Source organism: Perognathus longimembris, chromosome 24 (genome assembly GCF_023159225.1).
Source record: "Perognathus longimembris pacificus isolate PPM17 chromosome 24, ASM2315922v1, whole genome shotgun sequence".
NCBI classification, from domain to species: domain Eukaryota; kingdom Metazoa; phylum Chordata; class Mammalia; order Rodentia; family Heteromyidae; genus Perognathus; species Perognathus longimembris.
Window position 1 is genome coordinate 21,212,770 of NC_063184.1, and position 24,311 is coordinate 21,237,080.

The 24,311-nt window shown below is 39.1% G+C and overlaps 1 protein-coding gene across 9 annotated transcripts in view; it reads right to left on the bottom strand.

The window, feature by feature from the left end:
* The window catches only part of Bmpr1b (bone morphogenetic protein receptor type 1B), a 277,367-nt gene that overhangs the window by 22,819 nt on the left and 230,237 nt on the right, over positions 1-24,311 (bottom strand). For 7 of the 9 annotated variants that reach the window (XM_048333724.1, XM_048333728.1, XM_048333725.1 and 4 more), the window contains 4 exons: positions 10,528-10,687; positions 4,801-4,903; positions 4,119-4,221; positions 399-495 (listed from right to left, as the gene is read on the bottom strand). In XM_048333724.1, coding sequence (XP_048189681.1) covers positions 399-495; positions 4,119-4,221; positions 4,801-4,903; positions 10,528-10,670 — 446 coding nt within the window. In that variant the 5' untranslated portion in view covers positions 10,671-10,687. The remainder of the gene's footprint in view (positions 1-398; positions 496-4,118; positions 4,222-4,800; positions 4,904-10,527; positions 10,688-24,311) is intronic. The other 2 variants (XM_048333730.1, XM_048333729.1) reach the window with 1 other exon arrangement.

The window sequence follows — 24,311 nt, forward strand, 5'->3', positions numbered from 1 at the left end:
GCTATAGAGAGAGGAAAATAAAAAAAGAAAGCTGAGTAAGTGTGGGGCCCTCAGTTTAAAAAAGTAAATATAAATTTTTAAAAATCAAACTCAAGTAGTGACTAGGCTTGAATTCCCCAACTACCCTCCTTTCCTTAGGTAAGAAATTCTTTTCTGCATAGTTTTGAGTGTTAAGCAGAAGAGAGACTAATCTCTATTTAAAACTTTATTAATTTATTTTTTGTTATCTTTAAGTAGTGTGTCAACAGTAATCAATATTCACAGTTAAACTTAAGATCTAATTAGGCCAAAGAAAACCCTGACCCCGCCCCCCACACACAAATCAACACACAAGAGTGGTAGAATATAATAACTATGTGATAAATGCAAAGTTGCATCTCTACGTGTAGGAAACTTACCTGAAGTAACAGAATAAAATAATAAGGACCAAGAGCAGACTACAGACAGTCACAGATATAAGTAAGGCCTTGTGGTGTATGGGTCCATCAACAAAATCTAAAATGGAGAGAGAAAACCATGAGTGTCCAGTATTTTTACTTAAAAATTAGCAGTTAACTCTTCTCCCCTGCAAATTCTTGCAAAGTATAAAACAGGAGATGCAGAAAAAACACAGAACACCAAAACTTTTGAGCACACTCATGATGAGAAGACACAAATATACTCAAAACAGAAAGCTTGCATAGGATGAATCATTTATTCATGTGGACAACCGATTGCCACAGCACAGCTTTCTTTTCTGGAAAGATTGAGTTTGACATTCAATAAATCTAGGAGAAAAATCTCACACATTTAAAATATACATCAGTGGCTCATCTTTATTCTAGATTCAGTTGAAAGTTGTTTTGTCCGTGAGGTTTCTGGAACACTATGTATCACAAATTTGGATAAAACCATCTATCCTCCTGGTACACAAGTACAGTCACCTCATGATACGCACAAAGAACCCTTCAAAGGTGGCCAGAAGAAGAATATACGGGTAATATAACTTCAAGCAAAGATATCCTTCAATATGCAGACCTTAATTTTTCACAAATGCAATCATGTTTTAAAAGAGTGCGAAAAAGGGGCTGGGAATATGGCCTAGTGGCAAGAGTGCTTGCCTCCTACACATGAAGCTCTGGGTTCGATTCCCAGCACCACATATATGGAAAACGGACAGAAGGGGCGCTGTGGCTCAGGTGGCAGAGTGCTAGCCTTGAGCGGGAAGAAGCCAGGGACAGTGCTCAGGCCCTAAGTCCAGGGCCCAGGACTGGCCAAAAAAAAGAGTGTGAAAAAATGTGGGATACTTTTAAACAAAGCATTACATAAAATTCATTTGATCTTAACCCCAGCTCTTGACAAATCAGAAGCACTTGCTAGGCAAGTACTCTATCACATAATGCATACTGATACCCCGCCCCCTTTTTTTTTTCTCGATAGGATTCACATCTTTGCCAAAGGCCAACCTCAGATCATGACCCCCTTACCTATACCTCCAGAACTGTTGGGATTACAGAAGCACATCATGACACCCTGCCTAGTGATGGTCTTGCTGACTTGTGCAGGCTAGTATTGAACTGTGATTCTCCCAATCCATCTTAACCTCCTAAGTAGCTAACTGGGATTACAGGTTTAGACCACTGAGCTTTGCCAGATAGTTCCACATTTTAAAGCTAATGAAAGTATGACTTTGCAGTTCGGATTTGTGAGACCACAAAGGATAGTGGGAATTCATTCTTTACCAACAAGCACTTATTACCTCCCCATTTTTTATTTCTTGCTGCAAGATGCTATTCCCTGCATTCTACCTCCCTGGATTCCCTCATAGCTAAGGTGATGTTTATAAATAAACCCTGTTTCTGTTGGTCAATTGGTCATGTCTTCATCTCCTATTACTTCTGTTCAGAACATTAACAATGTAAACATTCAAGGCACTGCTGGAGTCTGGAGAAAGCCAGCATTTTCTATGGAGAAAACAAGGAGAGAGCAAGCGGGAAGCTTTCTCTCTGGGCCAATTTCTACCTGGGCTGTTATGTCAACTGGTCAGGGAAGTGGAACAGAGAACTTCCCAACAGAGTTTGGATCACTCTGACAGGCAAGGGAGAGTCGCCAGCTGAAAAAAGCAAAAAAGCTGGGTTGGTGAAGATGGTGTTGTTTGCTTTTGCTTTATGGTTTTTGTTCTTTTATCTGTCTTTTGAGGGAAGGAAGGAAGGATGCACAAATGGAGGGACAAAGGGTGAACCAATGCAGTCATGGTTCTCAGTAGCCGCCATGATGAAAAGCAGCTAGGCAACTTATGGATAGGGACCGAAGGAACAGGGGGAAGTGAAGGAAGGGGTGATACTGTCAGTGCTAGAGCCATTGGCACCCAGCTCATCTTAATTTTTAAACTTTCCTCCATTTATCTAGCCTGCCTCACCTGCTTAGCAAATTTCTGTTCAAGTGCCACTTCTATGGGGCTTGTTCTGACACTGTGCCAGGCTGGGCAGAGCCAGCCACTCCTTCTCTTATGTCTTAATATACAATGAGAGACTCGAGGCCAAATTCAGGTTCATCATTTCCATGTTTCTTTTGCACACCCTCCAGCAGCCTCCTTTAAAGGGAGAATTTTCCTTATCTGCGTCTGCATCTCTAACATTTAGCCCATTGCTTGCAAAACTGTTTTATTTTTTTAAATACTATGAGTCTTTTTTTCATATGAATTCATCTTGTATAGTTTTCTACACTATAGCAAAAAAAAAACCTTCTATGACATATCATCACAGTAGTGAAATTCCATCATATTTTATTGGGATTTTTTTCTCTTCTCAAGAAATAAAATCAGTGATGAGGATTATTTTACACTGTGTGCACAACATGTAGGGCTGATGGATCTGCACCAACTGCAAATCTTGGAGTGTCTTTGGGGAAAGCACTCTGTCTTTTCTCAAAAGTAACATTTGCATGTGTGAGCTTCAAAATGAAAACTTCTAGACATTTTCCTCATTTTATCTACATGTTGGGATTCCATTTCAGTAAAATCAGCTATTTGGCATAGATAAAACTAATGTCATAGAGCAAATGATCTTTTATTTAATTCTTTAAATGATCATTGACTTTTTGAAACATGCATGTAGTCACATGGTAGTGGATTTTTTTTCTGAACTTCAAAAGATTATACAAGGTTGTTACAATTTTATGTGTCTATGTGTCCAGTGCTTCTTGATCATTTTCCCTTCTTGACCATTCTCCTAATATATCCCTCTCTCCCATGATTAAATTTCTCACTTCCTGTATCTGCATTGGTCCCATTTCCTTTTTCATTTATCACCACTTATCTAGTAACCCTACCCCTCACTTACAGTCTTGTTTCAGCTTCCTGATATTCATTTTGTTGTTTGAAAAACTTAATTCATTAAATCAATATGAAGATTTCTCAAAAAACTAAACCTAAGATAGGTACAAGTGAAGCATGCCTATAATCCTAGCTACTTACTCAGGAGGCTGAAATCTAAGGATTGTAGTTCAAAGCCAGTTCAGGCAGCAAAGTCTGTGAGATGCTTACCTCTAATTAATCACCAAAAAGCAGGAAATGGACTCAAGTGACTCAAGTGGCAGAGTGCTAGCCTTGAGCCATAAAGCTCAGAAACAGTGCTCAGTGCCTGAGTTCAAGCCCCAGGACTGGCACATCAACAACAAATCCTAAACAGAAAGCTACTCTAAGATCTAGTAAAAACCACCATTGTGAATTTATCAGAATTACTCATTTGGATATAACAAAAGTATCTCACAGCCATATTCATTGCAGCACAGCACAATTCTCAATAGCCAAATTACCAACACAGCCCAGGTGCCCCACAATGCACAAAAAAGAGTGGCACACACACACACCACATAGAATAACTTTTAGGGATGAGTATAAAGTGCTTTCTCTCCTATCACTTGCAGGAATTACAGTTTGGAGAAGGGAAGGGGGATACCTAGCGAGCAAATTTCATAGAAGTAAAATCTTAGAACAATTTTTTCCAGGTCTTTGAATTCACCCTATCACCCGCCTCTGAGGCAGCAAGGAAAATATTACAGGGAGATTTGTTTGGAAAGGAGAGGAGGAGGCAAGCATTGATTTTCACCAAGTCCTAGCTAGTCCTCTCTGCCCTTACCTCTGGTTTTTAGTGGAGGCAGTGTGGGGTGAAGGTCTTTGTTACATTCATTCTTCTCTGTACAGCACTCTATCGACCTTCTTTGATGAGGAATTGGTGTGTCCTAAAATTGAACCCAAACAGGTTATCCCTAGGTTTCCTTCAAATGTCAATGCCATATCATCAAAAACATAAATTATCAATGGAGAACTGATTCAAAGCTCTACTGGTTTTACACCAGCATGTAAAAAATGTTATTTGCTATCAGGGAACTGATTTTCAATAATCTTGTTTGATCCCAGTGCAATGTTTGTGTTCCAACAGAACTACCTGTAGGCTAATGAGAATCAGGATTCGAGAAATAGACTGGGGAAGGAATCTTGTCTTAATGCAGGGAAGCCAAGATAAGCTAAAATGTAGTTTGGCTAGCTAGCTAATCCTAAAATGAGTCAATGAACTTTGACCAAGTTTAAGTCAACTGGACTTTGAAGAGGATGACCAAACGGGATACAAAGCAAGCAGTTAATAGCAAAATCAAAAGAACATTGGTTTCAAAATGAAGGGAGAATTTATCCAAGGAGCTTTTTCAGTTATCTTCTAAGTTACTAAGAATAGGCTAGCTATGATAAACTATTTTAATCTTGGGCAAATGTTTACTAGCCAATGCAAGGTTACTAAATACAACCAAGTGATTTTTCCTTACCCGACATTGAAAATCTGACCCTTCGAGTCCTAGACATCCAGAAGTGACCACAGGCATTCCAGAATCATCTTCCTCGATCATTGTGAAACAATACCCATCTGTGCTGAAGACCAAAAGAGCAAAGCACATGAGGGAGGAGGAAGGGTAGGCAGGGAGGGGAGAGGATTCGTGTCTAGGAAAAGTAAAATGAGAGGTGTGCATCGCCGTGTCCTCAACAACAAGGCAAAATGGCAATGACCAACACAGGTCACCAAGTATGAAGACAATGTCAACACCTCCTTTCATGAAAGTGGGTTTAATTTCGACAGATATTTGGTAACATATTCTTTACCTAGAAACCTTCCTCACCTAGAAAGAAGGATCCAACATTTGCATTTATCACTAATTACTATTACTATATGTACCATTTACAGAACTAACTGGAGCCCATTTAGGGAACTTACCAGAGCCCTTCACAGATACCATTTTCCCAGAAAAACACAAACATCTTTGACAAAAGTGGCTCTATCATTATCTTCTACGTATGGAAACCAAGGCTCAGCACTGTTGAGGAATTTCCTGAGTTGTACAGAGAAGAGGTGGAAGGAGGAGAGAAGAGAAAGGAGAAAGGGGAGGGGGAAGGAGACAAAGAGGGAGGAGAGGGAGAAAGAAGGAGGGGGAAGGAGGGGAAAGGAGGTAGAGAGGGGAGATAAAGGGAGGAAAGAAGAAGGGAGGGAGGGAAAGAAGAAAGCAGGCAGGAAGAAGGAAGGGAAACCACACAGGTGAAGGTGAGGCTGTTCTGGATTCTGAGGTGGAAAACACACTCCTCTCTGACTAAGGCATAAACACAGGCAGAACCTGGATCAGCAAGGTAAACGAAGGCAGTGAAGATTCTGACACTTGGTGCCCCTGCTTCTGAACTAGACTAACACAGAAAAATTAATGTTTATTGTAAACAGTCTGGGGTAGAGATAGAGCTAAGTGTAAGTACCTGTTCAATGTACCCTAGTTTGCAATAAAGTTCACTTTTTCTGTCAAACAACCAAGAAAAGGCAAGGAAATGAGAGAGTAATTGTCTCACATAGGTTGAAAATCAATAGTCTTCAGAATCAGACCATACATCATGGTCCTCTTACTTTCTTTCCACTTGTTTTCCGCTATCCCAGGCCTAAAATGGAAAGCTCAAGCTGGTATATGAGGAACTATGTGTAAACAGCCATCAGGGCTTCTCGTGTTTGGGTGATGAATGTGGGCAGACGCCCAGCAGAAGTCATCAAGCACGCTTCCTCATCCATATGCATGCGAGGGGTGGTGGATGGGACAATGCAGTCCTCAAAGGTCATGGGAAGAGAGCCGTGAGAATGGCATTGGCCATGATTTGTGGCGTGTCTATTTGCATTAATGCTCTTGGAGCACTCAGTGTTCTGCTATACATTAGCCCTCCAGTTAATATCAATATCCTTAGAATTGTTTATTTGGTTTGTAAGGCTCAAGTGATCCAACAGGCCTTCGTTTATAAGAACTAGCGGAGCAAAGTTCAAACATTCGAATGAAGAGCTAGGAAGGGCCCGTGATAAATCGCTGATAGACGAAGGTCAAATGCATGAATATTATAGAGGGAAGATTTACCCTGAACAGTCTAAGGCTTTTTAGGCAATTTATTTAAATTGACTAATATTTTAAAGCCATAAATAGAACGTTCTTTGTAGATTTAGACAACACAAACAATAATTTATAAATTTATAATTTCTTTTTATACATATTTAGATGACACGTGCAACTAATATTTCTCATCAAATGCAAGATGCATTTCAGAATAACAGCTTTTCTAATTTTCTGACACTAGGAATTCATAGGGGCTGGAGTAGTTAGTATTAAATCTAAGTCTTATTTCCCTCAACCATGGGCTCCCTTTAATTGAAACCTGAAGAAGAAACATGAAGATGGATTTCTAGAAAATACAAAAAAATTTGCCAAGGGAATAGATATTAAGAGGTGAAGCTGTTGTTCTGGAAAATATAAACAACAAGGAAAATAAACACACGTTTTAAAAATACTGGCTGAGGGGCTGGGAATATGGCCTAGTAGTAAAGTGTTCGCCTTGCCTCGTATACATGAAGCCCTGGGTTTGATTCCTCAGCACCACATATATAGAAAAAAGCCGGAAGTGGCGCTGTGGCTCAAGAGGCAGAGTGCTAGCCTTGAGCAAAAAGCAGCCAGGGACAGTCCTATGCCCCAGAACTGGCAACAAAAACAAAAACAAAAATTACTGGCTGAGTGCCATTGGCCCAAACCTATAATCCTAGCTACTCAGGAGGCTGAGATCTGAGGATCGAGGTTCCAAACCAGCCCAGGCAAGAAAGTCTATAGTACTCTTAACTCCAATTAACCACCACACACACACACACACACACACACACACACACACACACACACACACACAAAAAAAAACCTGAATTGGAGCTGTCATTCAAATGGTACAGTGCTAGTCTTGAGCACAGAAGCTCAGAGACAGCACCCTAGGCCCTGAGTACAAGTCCCAGGACCATCATACTCACTCAAAATGGTTCACAAAGAAGGAGCTGAAAATAAAAGGAAGGAACAAATAAATTGCTGAAGAAAATAATATCTCAGTCATATATTGGAAGGAGGAAGAGGAGGAGGTGAATGAGAAACCACCTCAAACCACCTTATCAACAACAAAGCAAATGTGATTTATAAGCATTCTCAACAGAACTGCTACTTTTCAAGAAAACATTAACTTGAGATGAGCAGGACAGATACAGAATGACTTGGGAGCTGTCAACTCTCAAGCAAGCGCAAATGAAAACAAACAAAGCTGTGTTCCAGAGTCAAAGCTGACCAACTCTTGCCCCTCACTGAGATGGCTCCTGAAAGCTTCTGCTGCCTGAAAGCATAAATTAGCTTTCTGTTTTCTATACAGATTATTGCTCCATCGCTCTCCTTTTTTACCATATAGAAAGTGGTAAACAGAAAAGATAAAGAACCAGGAAGAAAATCAAAGTAGAAATAATTTTAAACAAGACAAACTATACAATCCACCAAGAGTGAATCTGCAATCGCAAACTTTTAGAACTAAAACAAGTCCTCAAGCAGGTACCACCATCCTCTCCAGTGCAATGATTTGAAATCAGCATGTGTGAGAAGGAAAAAAATCATAAAACTCAATGCATCCATGACAACAGTGACTTAAAGTGGCAGGTACCATGCAAGGTATGGCATGGAAACAAAGCAGAATGTGCACGCTTTAAATCCTCCAAGGTCACAATCACCTGCCTGAAAACTCACACCACTAAACTCATCAAGATCAAGAGGCTTAAAAGGCCTGTGCTAGTGCATACTGAGTAAAAAAAGAAAAGGTTCACAACACAAAAGCTTTCCCTTTTGCTCCTGTGACTCTTCAAGAATTGACACTCCAAGACTTATCTAATTCCTCATGGAAGCAATCTCAATATATCATTTATACAAACCTTATCATTTCACAATTCTCTATCTGTACAAGCTGAAAATGGCCCTGGCAACAGATGTCTTCATCAGAAATCAATGATAAAAGTGAGTGTTAAAATTATCTTTTAATAAAAAATAGAAGGAAAAGTTAAGACTGACAAATGGATACAGGTATATAGGGAGCAGAGGTAGTAAAATGAGGACAAAAATGACTGTCACAGGCATGAGCAAGACTACGAAACCATCCATGGTCAGACTCAATTGTGCACAGAAAATACAAACACTCAAGGCTGAGGTTGCATTTGTGAGAGCAGTAAAACCACACAGCACATATGTGTGGAGGTAGTGAATCTCACATAAGAACTATTTAAGGAGTAATCTTAAGAATTTGAATATTAAATCTTAGTTGCTAAACTTTAACATTTCTTTACTACTTAGTTATTGGCAGCATTTGAGGCACGTAGTCATGGTTTGCAGTTGTAGGAGCAGAACTGAGGAAAATGAAGGACTATAAGGTAACAAGGCAACGGGAAGTACTGAGCAAATGGACATTACTTTGAGGGAGAAAGTACAAATGGCTTTAGCCCTTGACTTTCCGTTACAGATTTATAAAGGGCTCTAGCATTGTCCTCATTCATCATACATTTACACGACATTCTTCAACATGAGCAATGGAAATGCCATGCATTCTAGTTGTGTGGATTTCTGTATCCATCAGAGATCAAATCAACAATGACGTGGGCCTTGGTGTTAGCTATTCAAGTAAGGATGGACTGGTGAAGAATTTCCAAATGTCTAAAGTGTACTTCTGTTCTTTAAATTGATGTGTGGCATTTCACAATTGGTTCAAATCATAATGCACACGTCTGACTGTTGACTCATGGTTGGATTATTCTCTCCAAGGAGCTAAACATGGTCATTGATGAGCATGAAACCCTACCTGGGACACTCCAATTGGCTAAGACTTGTTTGACCTGAAACTTTGAACTCCAGAATGATAGAGCCCTTTACAAATCTTTCCATTAGAGTCTACATCATAGACTAGCTTATAAAAAGCACTCCAGAAAACCAAAAACAAAACACCACTCCACTCAGCTTCCTGTTCTCTTCTAGATCATAAAGTCCCAAAAGATGGCCCAGAGATTCTGTCTAGACTGAAAATGGAGCCGCCCATCCATTGCTTTGTGATGAGCCTGCTTCTATGTCATTTTATGTCCCAGCAGGCCCACTTCCCTGAGTACCTTATCCACCGCCTCCATCTCTTTAGGCTGTGGCTCTGTACTCACTATCATCCTCGCTGTTTCGGGAGTGACTGCCTCTATCATGACCAGCAAAGTGGATGTAGTTGCATAAAGATGTGTCACAAAGGAAACGCAAGCCAGGCGCCAGTGGCTCCCACCTGTTAGCTAGCTACTTAGGAAGCTGAGACATGACGGACCTTAACTCAAAGCCAACATAGGCAAAAAAAAAAAAAAAAAGTCAGTGAGATTCCATTTCTAATTAACCAGCCAAATGAGCAAGCGGGAGGGAGAGAGAGAGAGGGGGAGGGAGTTCATTTTCTTTTTTCTTTTTTTTTTTTTTTTTTTGGCCAGTCCTGGGCCTTGGACTCAGGGCCTGAGCACCATCCCTGGCTTCCTTTTGCTTAAGGCTAGCACTCTGCCACTTGAGCCACAGCGCCACCTCTGGCCGTTTTCTGTATATGTGGCGCTGGGGAATCGAACCCAGGGCCTCATGTATACGAGGCAAGCTCTCTTGCCACTAGGCCATATCCCCAGACGGGAGTTCATTTTCAAAAATGCTCTAAAATATGTATCAAACCATGATTCCCCAACTTGGAGGTTGATTTGACAATGTCTTTCTAGGGGATTCACATAAGCTCTACAATCATGTTGCCTCCAGAGCTAGTGTATTAACCTTCTCATCAGCTTAGGTGGTCTTTGCAAAATACATCAGCATGAGAAATGATTAAAAACGAAAAGCATCGCATACAGATACCACCTTCCATGGCTGAATGATTACGAGGAGCGGGTCTTTATAAAGAAATAATTGATCTGCTTGTTGACAAAAAGCCTGTGTGGTGTGATTTTGAGCATGGCCGCTGCCTGCGGGAAGGAAGCAGTCTCAGAGCATGATTCTTTAGTTTCCTCAAGGCTTCCCCACCCTCATGAGGAATGCAGGTAGGCACTGTTCCCCAAAGTGTATTTTTTGAAATACTAGCTTACGATCAAAACTGTGGGAGCTTGTGTCCAAGCAAAGGTTCAAATCACGTATGTCACCAACCTGCAAATGTTGTTGACAGAGTCTTCAGGGCAATGGTGGTGGCATTTACACCGTAAGATCTTCGGACGAGGGGTAGGGGCAGGGCTCTCGCCATCCTCCTTCTTGGTGCCCACGCTTAATTTTCCTGAACTTCGCAAAAGCATGTTACCAAGGAACGTCACTGAAAAGAAGAAAAAGAAAGGAGCTAAGCACCGGAGAAGAGCCTACTACCATATTCTACCCAAAGGATGAGATTCTATGGAAAAGATATAAACACCAAACACATGTTTTTCTAACTCTGGCAAATATTAAACCTTCTCAATGGCGCACGCCTAATATAAGGCAATACCCATCATACATTTCAGGGCAGTACTTTATACATTAAATGTAACTATATTTAGGCTGAGCACTGGTGGTTCATGTCTATAACCCTAGCTACTCAGGAGGCTAAGATTTGAAGATCAAGGTTCAAAGCCAGCCCAAGCAGGAAAGTGCATGAGACTTAGCTCTAATAAACCACCAGAAAACCAGACATGGTACTGTGGCTCAAAGTGGTAGAACACTAACCTTGAGTGAGAAAGCTCAGGGACAGCATCCAGACCCTGAGTTCAAGCCCCAGAACCACCACAAACAAAACAAACCCTTTGAGTCTATGCAACTCAAGGGATTGCCGCTATAATGCATTTTCTGTAAGTTTCCGAGGAGCAAGGAATGGATATGTCCCACAAGTGGTTTGAGACAGATGATGTGCAGACACAGTCCCTTAGAGGAAGCCTGGATTACTTTAAGTAAATAATATTTCATCCAATCACGCAATACATCTCAATAAGTCTGTATTGTTTTTAAACAACAGGATGTTCATCCTTAGGTTAAATTAAAAAAAAAATAATGCTAAACATGTTCCTGTAGTAGCTTGTCGGGCAAGCCACTCATCTGTTAAAAGTCTGTTCAGGGAATTGCTGTGAGCTCCACATACTATCCAGATGTGGTGAGCTTAGGTCTGTCCATCCGTCACCCTGCCGTGGAGGATTCTTTCATTGTAGATCTGGTCCTCAACCTTCTAACTTGACAGCCTGGGCTACCTCAAGGGACAACGTGATGAGAAGGGGAGTATGGAAAACATATGACATCCTGCTCCCTTCCACATCAAAACCTTTCTCTTTCAAGTGTGAAAAATAAAGCAAGAAATGTTCATTGGTTATGGAGATGTGCACGTGTGTGGTGGGTATTCACCATATTTCAGACCCAGCCTGGGTCAGAACCAATACACAGTTGGTAAGGGATGAATGACAGAAGCATGGAATTTGCCCTTTGCTTAGGAAAGCTGTCAACTGAAATCTTTGCAATGCATAAAGAAGACAAAACATCTTCATATGATAAAAAAAAATAATATGCTGCTCTAGGAGAAACTACTTTAAAAGATTCATGATTCTCTTACAGGGTGATTTTTTTAAAGAGTGATATATAAAGTTTAGCTAGAAGAAGGTTCTTTGCAATATTGCTTATCGTAGTGCACATTTATCACAATAGCAGATTAGTAATATCTTTAAAATGAGATTCCGGAGTAGTCATTAAAATGTTAGTATAAAAGTACGTTTCTTGACAGGAAGGAATAATAAAATGAAATGGTGAGAGGGAAGATTACAATGCAATCTAACTAAGAAATTCCTCGAAGGACTTTAAAATTCACTGAAAACTGATATGATTATCTTCTGTCATATACTAATGATCTATCCTCCTTTTATTATTTTCTTTCTTTTTTTTTAACTTAAAGTTGACTGCTTGTTATCCTACAACATGTACACCAGAGGGCAGGCAGGAGCAAGGAGAGAAATAATCACAGAGGCTGCTTCTTACTCTTGGGAAAAGAGGGTAGAGGGGGAAAATGTTCAAGTACTGGATTGTTAGATGCGAAAGGATCCAACTTATCCCTGTTCACATGGCTAGGATCATAAATGCGAAACAACACCCAACTCCTTTCTCTGACAAAAATGATTTAAAATACCTATATTGTTCATTTCTGTCTCATTTGGACAGGAATAAAACCTGAATCAGACTTTAAAAGCAATTATTAACCTTAAACATAACTTCGAGTGACACTAAATAGTGAATCTGCATAGATTTTTCTTTTTTAGCCTCAACTTTGGAGCCTTTTCCTTGGGTTTTAAGGATATAATTTAATGTAAATTTGTTTTTAAGCCTAAAAGGTCTACGGTTTATTTCCATTGTCTAATTAACCCTTTTTTCACTATACTATATGGAACTTTAAAATAAATTGTCTTCTATAATTTGAAGCAAAAACTTAAGGGATATGTAGATATATGCACATTTGCATATGTATATATGTACATATATCACTAACAAAAGTTTGGGATATGTGCCTAAGCCCTTTTGGAATAATAAATAATAAAACATAAACAGCTTTGACTCAAAGACACCAAACCCAATTCAGATGTAGAGAAAGAACAAAAATCTCATGTTTCTGCAGAAGACTCTTTTTTCCTCTCTCTGTCTGAGGCATAGCAAACACTGATGCGGGCTGTTGGGGTGAATGGATGTCAGCTGACAAGGCAATTCCGGATATGGTTGCTGAATCATGGAGCCAGCCTTATCACCAGCTCAGGGAGTAAAATAGACACATTGGTTTTCATGCAGCTCAGCCTACATCCTCTCTATGTGTCCTCAGCCCAGCACTGACCCCACCTTAGGGAAGATGAGAATAGCAGCAATTCATTAACTGGAGTGGGAAGCAAGCAGGAAAATAGAATAAAAACACCCATTACATCTCTTGACACATAGTAAGAATCAACGTTAATTTATTGTTGCTGTCAGTGCTGCTGAAGAAACTTATGTCTCCATTCTTCAGGGCTCTCTCCTTTTCTCACTTAGTTTCATCCAACTCCTTTTCCCTACTCGTTCCTCTCTTAGAGTTCTAAATGGTTTACTTCCTTCTGTTCCCCTTCTCAGTGCTTTCTCTTATCCTTCAGATTCCTCTTTCCATTGCTTCATTCTCAAGTCTTTCTTTCCAGATTCATCACTGTGAGCAAAATATCCATAAAAACATAAAGCTGTTTGGTTTAAGAAACAGTGACAGTTGTTCAGAGATGACTAGTATAATGTTACTGTGTTTCTTTCTTCCTATGGTAAATTCAACTTCCAAAACAAAAACAATGCATTTACTTTTAGAGCACAATGGTCCAGAAAACCTGACAATGCCCTTTAATCAAATAACAATGCTATCGGTAAGACTAATCAATTCCATGCCAATGTCCAAGAAACAGTGTCTGAAAACAATGAGGTAAGTGTCACACTTTCATGTGTGATTGCTAAGTGTTAAGTCCTTGGCAGGAGTGCATAAAGGAAATATTACTTTGGACAAGAGTTACCCATCAGCACCTTTTGTTAAAAACAAAACAAAAATACAGGAGCACTAGAACAAGAAGCCTACCAATACTCATTCCAACTATTCACTGTTGACACTGAGTAGCTTAAAGAAAATATTTTGGTCTTACGGTGTAAGAGATGTGCAGGTTTTGTAATAAAAATAGAACACTTTTTCATAAAACACCTGCATGAGTTTCTCAGCATGATCATGTGTTTCCTTTTTTCAACTTCTCACACTTCCACATTGCTGAGCTCATGCTGGATAATAGTACTACTAATAGTAATAATAATAATACTTTCAACATTTTTGGTCAGAAGACTACACCACACCACAGTAACCCCAACACATCCGGATAATAGAAGTTTCAATCTGCCAAAGGTCCTCCTATTTTGTTTGTGATATCACGTTATGACTTATCAAACCAGGGAAAGATTGAATAGTATGTGAATGTCAACAGGAAGCATATACACTTATATAAAATAATACGTGAATGTCAACAAGTACATTTATATTTATTCTGAAGCTGATAGAAAGTTAGGAACTTGAGTAAGCATCATGATTAAGATACTAATTTTAATTCTTCTCTGTCACATTTATACTCTGACATAAAAGCAATAGGTAGTTCCCCCGTCCCCTTAGGTTTTTAAATTGGGAGATACTCTACCACCAAAGGATTCATTAAATTCAGAACTCTGAAAAATATCTGAAAAACAACTTTGGTTGTACGTGTTTTATCAAAAATACCAACATGATAAAATGTTGTTTCACACACACACACACACACACACACAATGTAAACAATTTTAACATCAAACTGAATCCATGCCTATAAGACAAACACAGCTTACAGGACGATTACATTTTTAAAGTATCTCTATAACTTAAAATATTTAATGTGTCAGTACATGTCAACATGGGTAACAAAGAAATTGAACCACAGTCTCTTTGACAATAATGTCAAAGAATCAGCTAGAGCTTGGCTGACTTCCCAGCCAGGAGATTTGGTTGTATCTGGGGTAGTCTCTATCAGTGCACTGCTTCACAGAGTTCTGAAACTAATCACAGTGGATGTCCAACATGCGATCACAGCAAAGCCTGCTCTGCAGCTTTATAAAGCATTCACAAGACACCCTGAGGTGTAAAACTACTTTGAATGCATTCATACCTATAAAGGGAAAATGTCAAGGAAAGCAGACAGGTTAGAAACCACATAACCACACTTGTGCCATTGCTTTTTCTCTCAAAAGGAAAAACCTAGAAAGCATCAAAAACCTTTGTTTCTAATGCTTAGTATATCCTGTGATTAGAATATTGTCAGAGGTATAGTCCATATGCCCCTAAAGTATGAAAAATTATTGCTAGTGACAATGTTGTAGTATTAAATACTATCTATCGATCTAACTAGAATGATCACATACACAAACACATATACATTTATATATGCACATACATATAAAGAGACTTAGAATGATCAACTATTATCACCAGTGATTTTTTGTTGTTGGTGGTGGTGGTGGTGACTGTGGGGCTTGAACTCAGGGCCTGGGCACTGTCCCTGAGCTCTTTATCCTCAAGGTCAGCACCCTACCACTTTGAACCACAGCACCACTTCTGGTTTTTGGTGGCTAATTGGAGGTAAGAGTCTCATGGCCTTTCCTGCCCAGGCTGGCTTTGAACCATGATCCTCAGATCTCAGCTTCCTGGGTATCTAGGATTACAGGCATGAGCCACCACTGCCAAGCCACGAGTGATTTTTAAAAGTCAGCCTCTGGTGAAACAATATGCAATAATAACTAGAAAAAAATGAACTAAAATAAAAATGTCAATATTAGAAAACTATTTTAGGAATTTAAGAGAAATATATAAACTAAAAATAAAAAGAAACTTTAAAATGTGTAGCCCTATAAGGTCTTGGTTTTACACTTATTTGTTATGCTTCACAGAAAAGTTTCTAGGAAAGCAAATAACACCAAAACATATATATATATATATATATATGTATATATATATAATGAAAATATACTTGTTTTTTATTTCTCCACAACTTTTTTCTATTTTATTACAATGTACACCCTTCTTCATCAAAACAAATTACTCAGTCACCATATTTTCAAAATCTTCATTTAACCTAGCATGTAAGTCATTAAATGTGTACATTAAAATAAGTTTTGCATTTCCAAAACCCCTATTTGCAAAAATGCAATTGCGGTTTTCATAATCCATTGAAAAGTCAAATGCCACAGGCAGTAGAAACCACAAAATATCAAAAGCTATGAACAAATTATGTCCACAGACCATTCAGCCACAACCACTTGTTCTTAACTATGACGATTAGAAAATATGCCAGGGTGACCGCACCCTGATTCCAATACATCCCACACCAACACTGGACACACGCAAAAGAGTCACTTGTTTTCAAAAGCAGCCTCATTCCACATTGCCAGGAAAGTTCAACTGAGCCGCGATTTCTTGCCACATGACTCTGGTGTATCAAAGAATTGAGCCCTTCCAGTAGGTGTATTCCAGTCACTATGCCAAGGAGACATGAAGTTCACACAACTTTTCCTTGTGCCAGCACTGGCTTTACGGCTGTTGCTTGCATTTCTTGGATGGGGATGTGAGAGGCTCTGTGATAGAAACCTTGGTCGTGCTGCTCACTTTTGATTTCTGTACGCTTGATATATGGTTGCCAAGTTTCCTGTGAGGAGAGACATGGGGTCGGGGCACAGCATCGCTTGGGGTTCCCACTGAATTCCCCAGCACCCTAGGCCACTCTAATCCCACACCTGTGGCGTGTTAGTCAGCAGTTAAGAGACGTGGGCCAGACAGGGGCTGCCTAATACAACTCAGCTGTTTCTCTTAGTCTTCCCTTTGATTATGAGCTGGCAGGAAAGATTATTCCAGGCAGGCATTGAGCCGCACTTAGGATCCACAGCCTATGACAGTAGGAAGGTAAAAGAGAAAAGAACCTTGAAATAAGAGAAGAAAAAGGAAAGAAAGGAAAAGGAAAGGCACTGCCCACAGTGTATTAGGCAGTGTTTCCAGATGGTTAAAAGCTGCCTCTGATGATATGCAAGGCAGGAAACTATATATAAAAACTACATATAATGGACACTTAAATAGCTATTTTGTAACCCTTTGGACACTTGGAATGGTATTCCAACAGGTAATGCCTTAAAGGTTGTTTTAAGCAAAATTTCACCACGTTAAGTCTGGTGCTAGTGACTTTTGCCTTTAATCTTAGCTACTCAACAGTCTGTGAGGAAAGACATGGGGTGGAGGGTGGAGGTAGGCACATGGTTCAAAGCCAGCCTAGGCAGGAAATTCTGTGAGAAAGCTGTGGTTATTCAAGAAGATTAAAAGAAATGCTCCAGTTGAATATTCTTCCTCATCACAATTTGAAAAGTCTGAATAATTTTTTTGGTATGTTCAGACACTGGTATTATAAAATACTGCATTTCAAGCTTTAAGTAACACCATGGAGCCCACTGAAAGATCAGTATTTAGGTCATATGTCAAAATATTACTTTAGTTTTCTCCTAATTCTTTTCATTAAGTTCAGTCTACATGTCCAAAGTAAAATAAGACAGTTGAACTGGGTCATGAGTATACAGGACTAAATACATCGTTTGATAACTTAAGAACAAAACCTTTCTTTTTTCTTAATTTTATGTAATTTGTCAGGAAAATACTCCTGAAACATTAAGCTACCTTCACTCCTTTGCTTTGCAGGAAGACGATTGCCAAAAGACAATGATATGGAATTGTGAGTGGAAAACTGCAAGGCAATTTGAACTGAAGTGCTGTGATTAAAATGAATATGCTCTCCGCAAAGTGGGTACTCAGAGACATTCTGCCTGGTGCTACTCATCCTAGCCTTCTTCAGTAAACAAATCAATTCTGTTTCCAATGCGTATCCCAAAGCACTTTAATATTTTATTATTAATATTTACTTTCTGATTATATAGTGTAGCGCCTAGCGTCTCAGTAGTCCTGCCTGGGAAAGCATGGCTGGTTTTTGTTTTCCTTTATTTATATGTTTTTATTCAATTCCTGTGTCTTAATTTTGGCCAATATCACTCCCACCCACACACTCTATTTTAACATTAAAATATTTACTCCTCCTGCCTTTTGAAACTAGGGTTCTTACAGCAATCAATTACTCAAACAAGTCCAAAGATGCCTTACGAAAAAAATAATTGCTCCCTACAAACCCTTTTACCATATTTCTATACTTTAAGCAACATTAATGTAAGACAGATGGGTCTCTGTGTGTGACATTTTTATCCTCAAATACTTTGGTAAATGAGAATGTAATCTTAAATTCCAATATTGGAGTACAAAGAAAGGAAAATAACCATTTTACTTAATTTAAATAACCAGAGTACTCCTAAACACTCAGACTACGGGGATAAAGCTAACAGCTATCTTTAGTAGCCTTGTTGGTCACAAAATTTTCCAAATTAACAAAAAATAGTGTGAGGGCAAAGAGAATGTTGTTCCCAAATGTATTAGTTGATTCCACAGATATAAAAACAATATTCCCCCATTTTAGAAGGAAAAAATTTATTTATTCATAGATTCTCCTTTGTTTTCCATTATCCTAACAAAATAAAAGCACAGCCATTGTCCAAAATCTAAATTTAGAGAAATATAGAAGATACAACAATTTCACAAAATCTAGACTCCAATTTGGGGGTGGGAGGAAGCAGTGAAAAGCAAAATCCACTTGAAAGCATTTCCAGAACTATAATAAATAAAGTTAGGTGCAGTATGACTACCACCACATCAAGTAATAAAAAGCAATCCTGCATAAACAGCGACTTCTAGATATTGTCACTGAATGGTACATTAACTAATGGTGGACATTATAATGTAATTGGCTCAGTGGGCTAGATCCACTACTAGCTTTTGTTAGTATTGAACTCATGTTGATGGCTGGACTCCATGGTGGGTTCTAGTCACAGGATGGGAACATGGGTGTCTGAAGTGTATTTGTATTAACTTTGCTTAGGAATCCAATTGGAGCCATCTTCATGATGGCTTCACAGCTTAAATGGAAATTCCTGAATCAGTAGCATGTTAATTTTGTACCCCAGTGTTCAGAAAGCATAGGTGTGTGTGTGTGTGTGTGTGTGTGTGTGTACTTTGGGTCAAAAACTACACTTCTTGGACACAGAGCTAAGAGCAAAACGTTTAAATTGGGCATGGTGGTGACTGTCTGTAACACAGGTACTATGGGGGAAGAGGCAAGAGGAATATTCCCCCATTTTATTTATAAAACATCCTATTCTCTGTGCAAAAAGCCAGCAAAACAAGTAGTAGCTGGCAAAGGTTTTCAGCTTCAAGTACTTAGTGAAGTCTGTTGACCATTGCTAAAGGAGCTTATATTGAACAGCTATTTTGCTTTGTTTCTCTAATGAGAGAGCATGGTAACTCCTCAGAATGAATAGACAAGGGTGATAAATAAAGGATTTGTTAACAACTGAACTTAATAATCTTCTTTTTCTGGCAACAAATAATATTTTCCTTACTATTAAAACCATCACAGCTATCTGGCAACCTTTTTTTTAATGTCTGGCATTCTCTATTATTAAGTCCAGTGGCCTGAAAAGTACCAAAATTGTTCTAGATATTAAACAGAAAATTGACATAAAGCAAATCTCTTTAATAGCAACTTCCTAAAACTTCTCACAGTTTCATGACAGCTCTAGCACATGCTACAGTCATGGTTAAGGACTTACTTTTCTTCCCATTTCATACTAACAAAGAAAGAAAAACATCTTCTTGAATAAAGTGTTTAATAAAGCCCCTCTTTCCAGTTGCGGCAGGCTCCTGCATCTATGCCTCTGCTGAGTTCAGTGTCTCCTCACTAGTGGGGTAGTGTAAGCAGAGAGGTCATTAGTTATGACATGAAGACACTCGCTGATAGTGTAGACTCACTTTAGGAGCAACTCAACTATAAACAGTGTGTTGAAAGCCATTTATCTGCCCTTTAGAATAAACAATAGAAGCCATTTAATTAAATAGAGTGAAAGAATACTTTGCCCTTGCCCAACCAAGGTAGCTTCCTTTCGAAAAGAAAAATCTGTGGATGTAATGAAACTCAATGTGGAAGACCAGAGATGTTAAAAATATGAAAACACTCAGCATTTATGATAGAAGCATGATATATAAAATACACATTTTATGTTAAAAAGCCAACTGTTTGTGGAGTAGTTTCACTTTCAAAATAAATGCACTGAAACTTGATAATCTCTTGTACGTGACAACATTTGTGGGAATACTGATCTAAGCATCTTATCAAAGAAAGCATTAGCTAATAAGAGGTAAATTGAATTGGGCATTCTTTAGCACCAGCATGCCTTCTCATAAACAATTTCCTATGACAGAGAATTTCTAAATGGCTCTGTCAAAAACAACAAAGCCAGGTAGAGGTGGCTCACCCTGGTAATCCTTGTTCCTCAAGAGACTGAGATCTGAGGATTACAGTTCAAAGCCAGCCTTAGCAGGAAGGTCCCTGATACTCTTATCTCCAATTAACTACCAAAAACACAAATAGGGGTTGGGGGGGGGGCAAGTAGAGCTGTGGCTCAAGTGCTAGCCATCAGCAAAAACAAAGCACAGAGACAGTATACAGGCCCTAAATTCAAGCCCCAAGACTGACATAAAAGCAAACCAAACCAAACAACAGACACACACAGATATATATGTATATGTATGTGTATATATATATATACATATATATATGTGAAGATAAAGAGGATGGGCAGATGGATAGATGGAAAGATGGATGAATGAATGGCGATTTGTCTATTTGTAGCATTACAGCATGCCAAAAAGCTTCAAGGAAGTATTAATATACTCTATCTTAGAACCTACAGTTTTATACCATAAGTGACTAGAAGTATATTGGAATTTAACATTTTCATTAGGAGCACCAGACATTGGTAAAACACTGTCTATCACTTCTTTTCCTACTTGTCAGAAAACAAGAATCTTCTCCTTTCCCCACTTCCAGATGTCAAAAGCTATTCCAAACAAATGGGAGGTGAGAGAAGAGAACACACAGGTGTGAGTTATGTCAACTACTGAAGCTACCTGCAGGCTCTCCTGGAATCTGATCCCTCCACCCATACATTCTTGTGGGCACTACAAACATTCTCTGAAGGAGTATTATACTAATGCTGACTAACTTAAAAAAATCCCAAATCTTGTGAACTCTATCCCCTAATAGTATTGTTCAAAAGTACCTCTCTCTGCCAGAAACATCAGACTCCCTGCCATTTCTTGACAAACCTTTAATGTTTTCTCCAGTATCACCTCTTCTGATCCATTTCTCTGACTATATCACAAATAGAACAATAAAACATTCAATATCAACACCTGTAAGTGTTGTCATGTCATGAAAGCTACGACAACCCACAGGAAAAATAATGTTAGGTTATCATATAACAAGTGCTTGAGAATAACTAGCTCATTCTAGCGGCCATGGTCTTGAGGAGAGCATGGTTGTTTTGACTGCTGGTGTGACAAAACTGGAATAGAAAAAGAGCAGCAGCAATCTCAAAAGTGAAGGCAAATCATCAGTGCTCGTGGTAAAAAAAAAAAATCTCTGTGTTAAGACATTTAAACCTCTCCTTACTATACACATAGTGATGTAGGTTTCCGATTGTATCTACTCAAAATCCAGATTCATCACATTTGTTTATTTTTAGAAAATTTATTTTCAATAATATTACGTTCATGTAAAACGTATATTCATATATTCACATAACCTTGTATTTTCACTCTCTTTGTCCCTCTTTTCCATACCTCAAAAATGTCTAACTATTGAACAAACACACCTTCCAGCTAGTGCTCAAACATGTAAAAGTTGGAATTTATTACCATTTTCTTTTGCTAAGTCCATCAGTCAGTGTCTAAATACTTACATCCTAGAAACAAGAGCCGCAGCGGATCTGGCCAGGGCGTGCTGTACCACAGCAATGCTAAGCGTCTGCTGAAGTATCATTAGGAGCTGATGGCTTTGTATAAATACCTCCTATCTACATATAACAAGTCCCACAGTTTTATTTTTCTCCTTAGAAGCCTTCACTGATATGCCATACACAGGAGGAAAGCAGGAAAGAGGAGACAGATTGCTATTTGAATACACTGGCAGGAATATGCTTTTGCTTGAGAATTTTCTTGGTCCCCTTCTTTATTTATTGCCTCCTAACTCCCCCACCCACCCCCACCCCAACCCGTGGTTTCTCAGACATCTTAAAATACTCTTCAAACCTTAGGCATCTCCTTCCTTCTTCCCACAGACATGGAAAAGACAGAAAACTCCAGGTGTGAAATGTCCTGTTGGCCTCTCCACTCAACACCCACGCTTGCTTGTGAACCCTTTCATCTTGCCTGGTTGTTACAGGAACACCAGTTTGTCCGCTGGACTCCATCTCTTCTCACACCCCAGATGTGGAGCAAAGACCGCTCGCTCTCACAGGGGACAGATTGCCTTCCTACCTCTCCTCTGGGGTTAGGATCAAAGAGTCTTGTGCCATCCTCCAACAGGCCAGACACAATCAGTGTATGGGGAAAAATGAGATTGAGAACCCTGAAAGGAAACCCTGAGAATCTTAATTTTGTGCCTTTACATCAACACGTAATAACCTATACAAAAAAACATGCAACCAAGCACCATCTCTTACAATGAGAGTGCCAGACCTAAACAGGCAGGGGAATCATGCTTTCCAGCCCCAAGGATGTTAATGACTTGCAAAGCTGCAGAATATCTTGTCTGGGAAGCCATCTTAGTAATGGTTTACCAAACAAGGTGTGGGCAGGACACATAGAGCATCAGGAAACATAGCAGCATATATTTGCTTAGGGAATAAAGAGTGAATTCATTAGATCATTAGAAGAGACCCAGTTACACATCCCTTTTAGATTAGAAATTTAATGTACGGGAAGTGAGCTGGAGTCAAAACCAAGATGCCAGATGACACAGCCTGCCCCTTCCCAGGACCACACTGTCCACACAGATCAGGAATGCTGCTAAAGAGCACGCTTGGTGGTCAAAAGTAATGCCTATCCTGGTAACTTCGAAGCGCATCAAAATGGCCTAATGTGTTAGGCAGCAAATTGCTTTCAACTCCACTCTGACCTACAAAGAATTTGGGGGAAGACCACTTAAACAAACACTCTCAAAGATTGCAATTAGTCATAGACAGGAGAAATGAAAATTTCATCCAAGAAACTCAAAAGCACAAGAAGAAATTCAAAGGCTATGTATGTGTGTGTACGTGTGTGTATATAGGTGTTGTGTGTATGTGTATATATGAGATTATGTAAATGTATAGGATATGGAATACATATAGTCAGAGATGGACAGCAGCAGCAGCAGCAGCAGCATGTGTGTAAGAATTTGATTTCTGTATCACTCAGTTCCAGGTTCTCTTGGGAAAAAAATACAAATTCTAGCCGGAACCATTCGTTTCTATCCACTTTTCTCTCTAGTCAATGCTGACAAAGTACACTCTCTCTGATCTCCTTCCCAGTTCTACCATCCATTATTTGCCCTGATGCCTTCCTTAAAAAATGACAACACCTACTCCTGCACTCACAGAAACCAAAACAATTTAACAAAGGAAAATTTTCTAAGGGTTCTAAGGTTCTTCAGAAGACATTCAAGGTTCTTGATGAGTTGACTCACTTGATTTGTCTAGCTCCATCTCCTACCAAAGCTTGCTCCCTGTCCTTTCTATATGTTTTGTATATTCTCCTGTCATTGTTTACAGCATTCCTTGTTCATCTTCTATGCTACATTTCCCCACCAGACAGAGAGAAGCATATGCTGGATTTTGATATTTCTGTAGAATTTTGTCATGTTGTGTGTTTTAAGCTACCTTAAATAATGGTGGCATCTATCTTTCTATCTATCTATCTATCTATCTATCTATCTATCTATCTATCTATCTGATTTATTGTCTACCCACTCTCTCCCCCTTCTCTCAATCTGAATGTTTATTACACATGAATCACCCAGTTAATGCTTATCTGAACTAACTTTGTGACCTCAGACATGTTGTTGAACCTCTATGAACTTCCATGGTGTGTGTTAAATAGTAATAGTACTTATTTATATTGTCCCATATGGGTGGGAACGAGTTACATACTATTATTATCTTCAATATATTACCAATATCTTTCATGTTAACTGTCTCCCATAAGCATCTAATTTTGGTTTAAAGTCTTTTAATTTTTTGGAAGATAGATAGTTTTTAAGTATAAACAAATTTTATCTGGGCTCCAGTGGCTCATGCCTGTAATCCTAGCTATGCAGGGGCTAACATCTGAGCATCGTGGCTCAAACCCAGCCCAGGCAGAAAAGTTCCCATGAGATTCTACTCTCCAATTAATGACTCAAAAACTG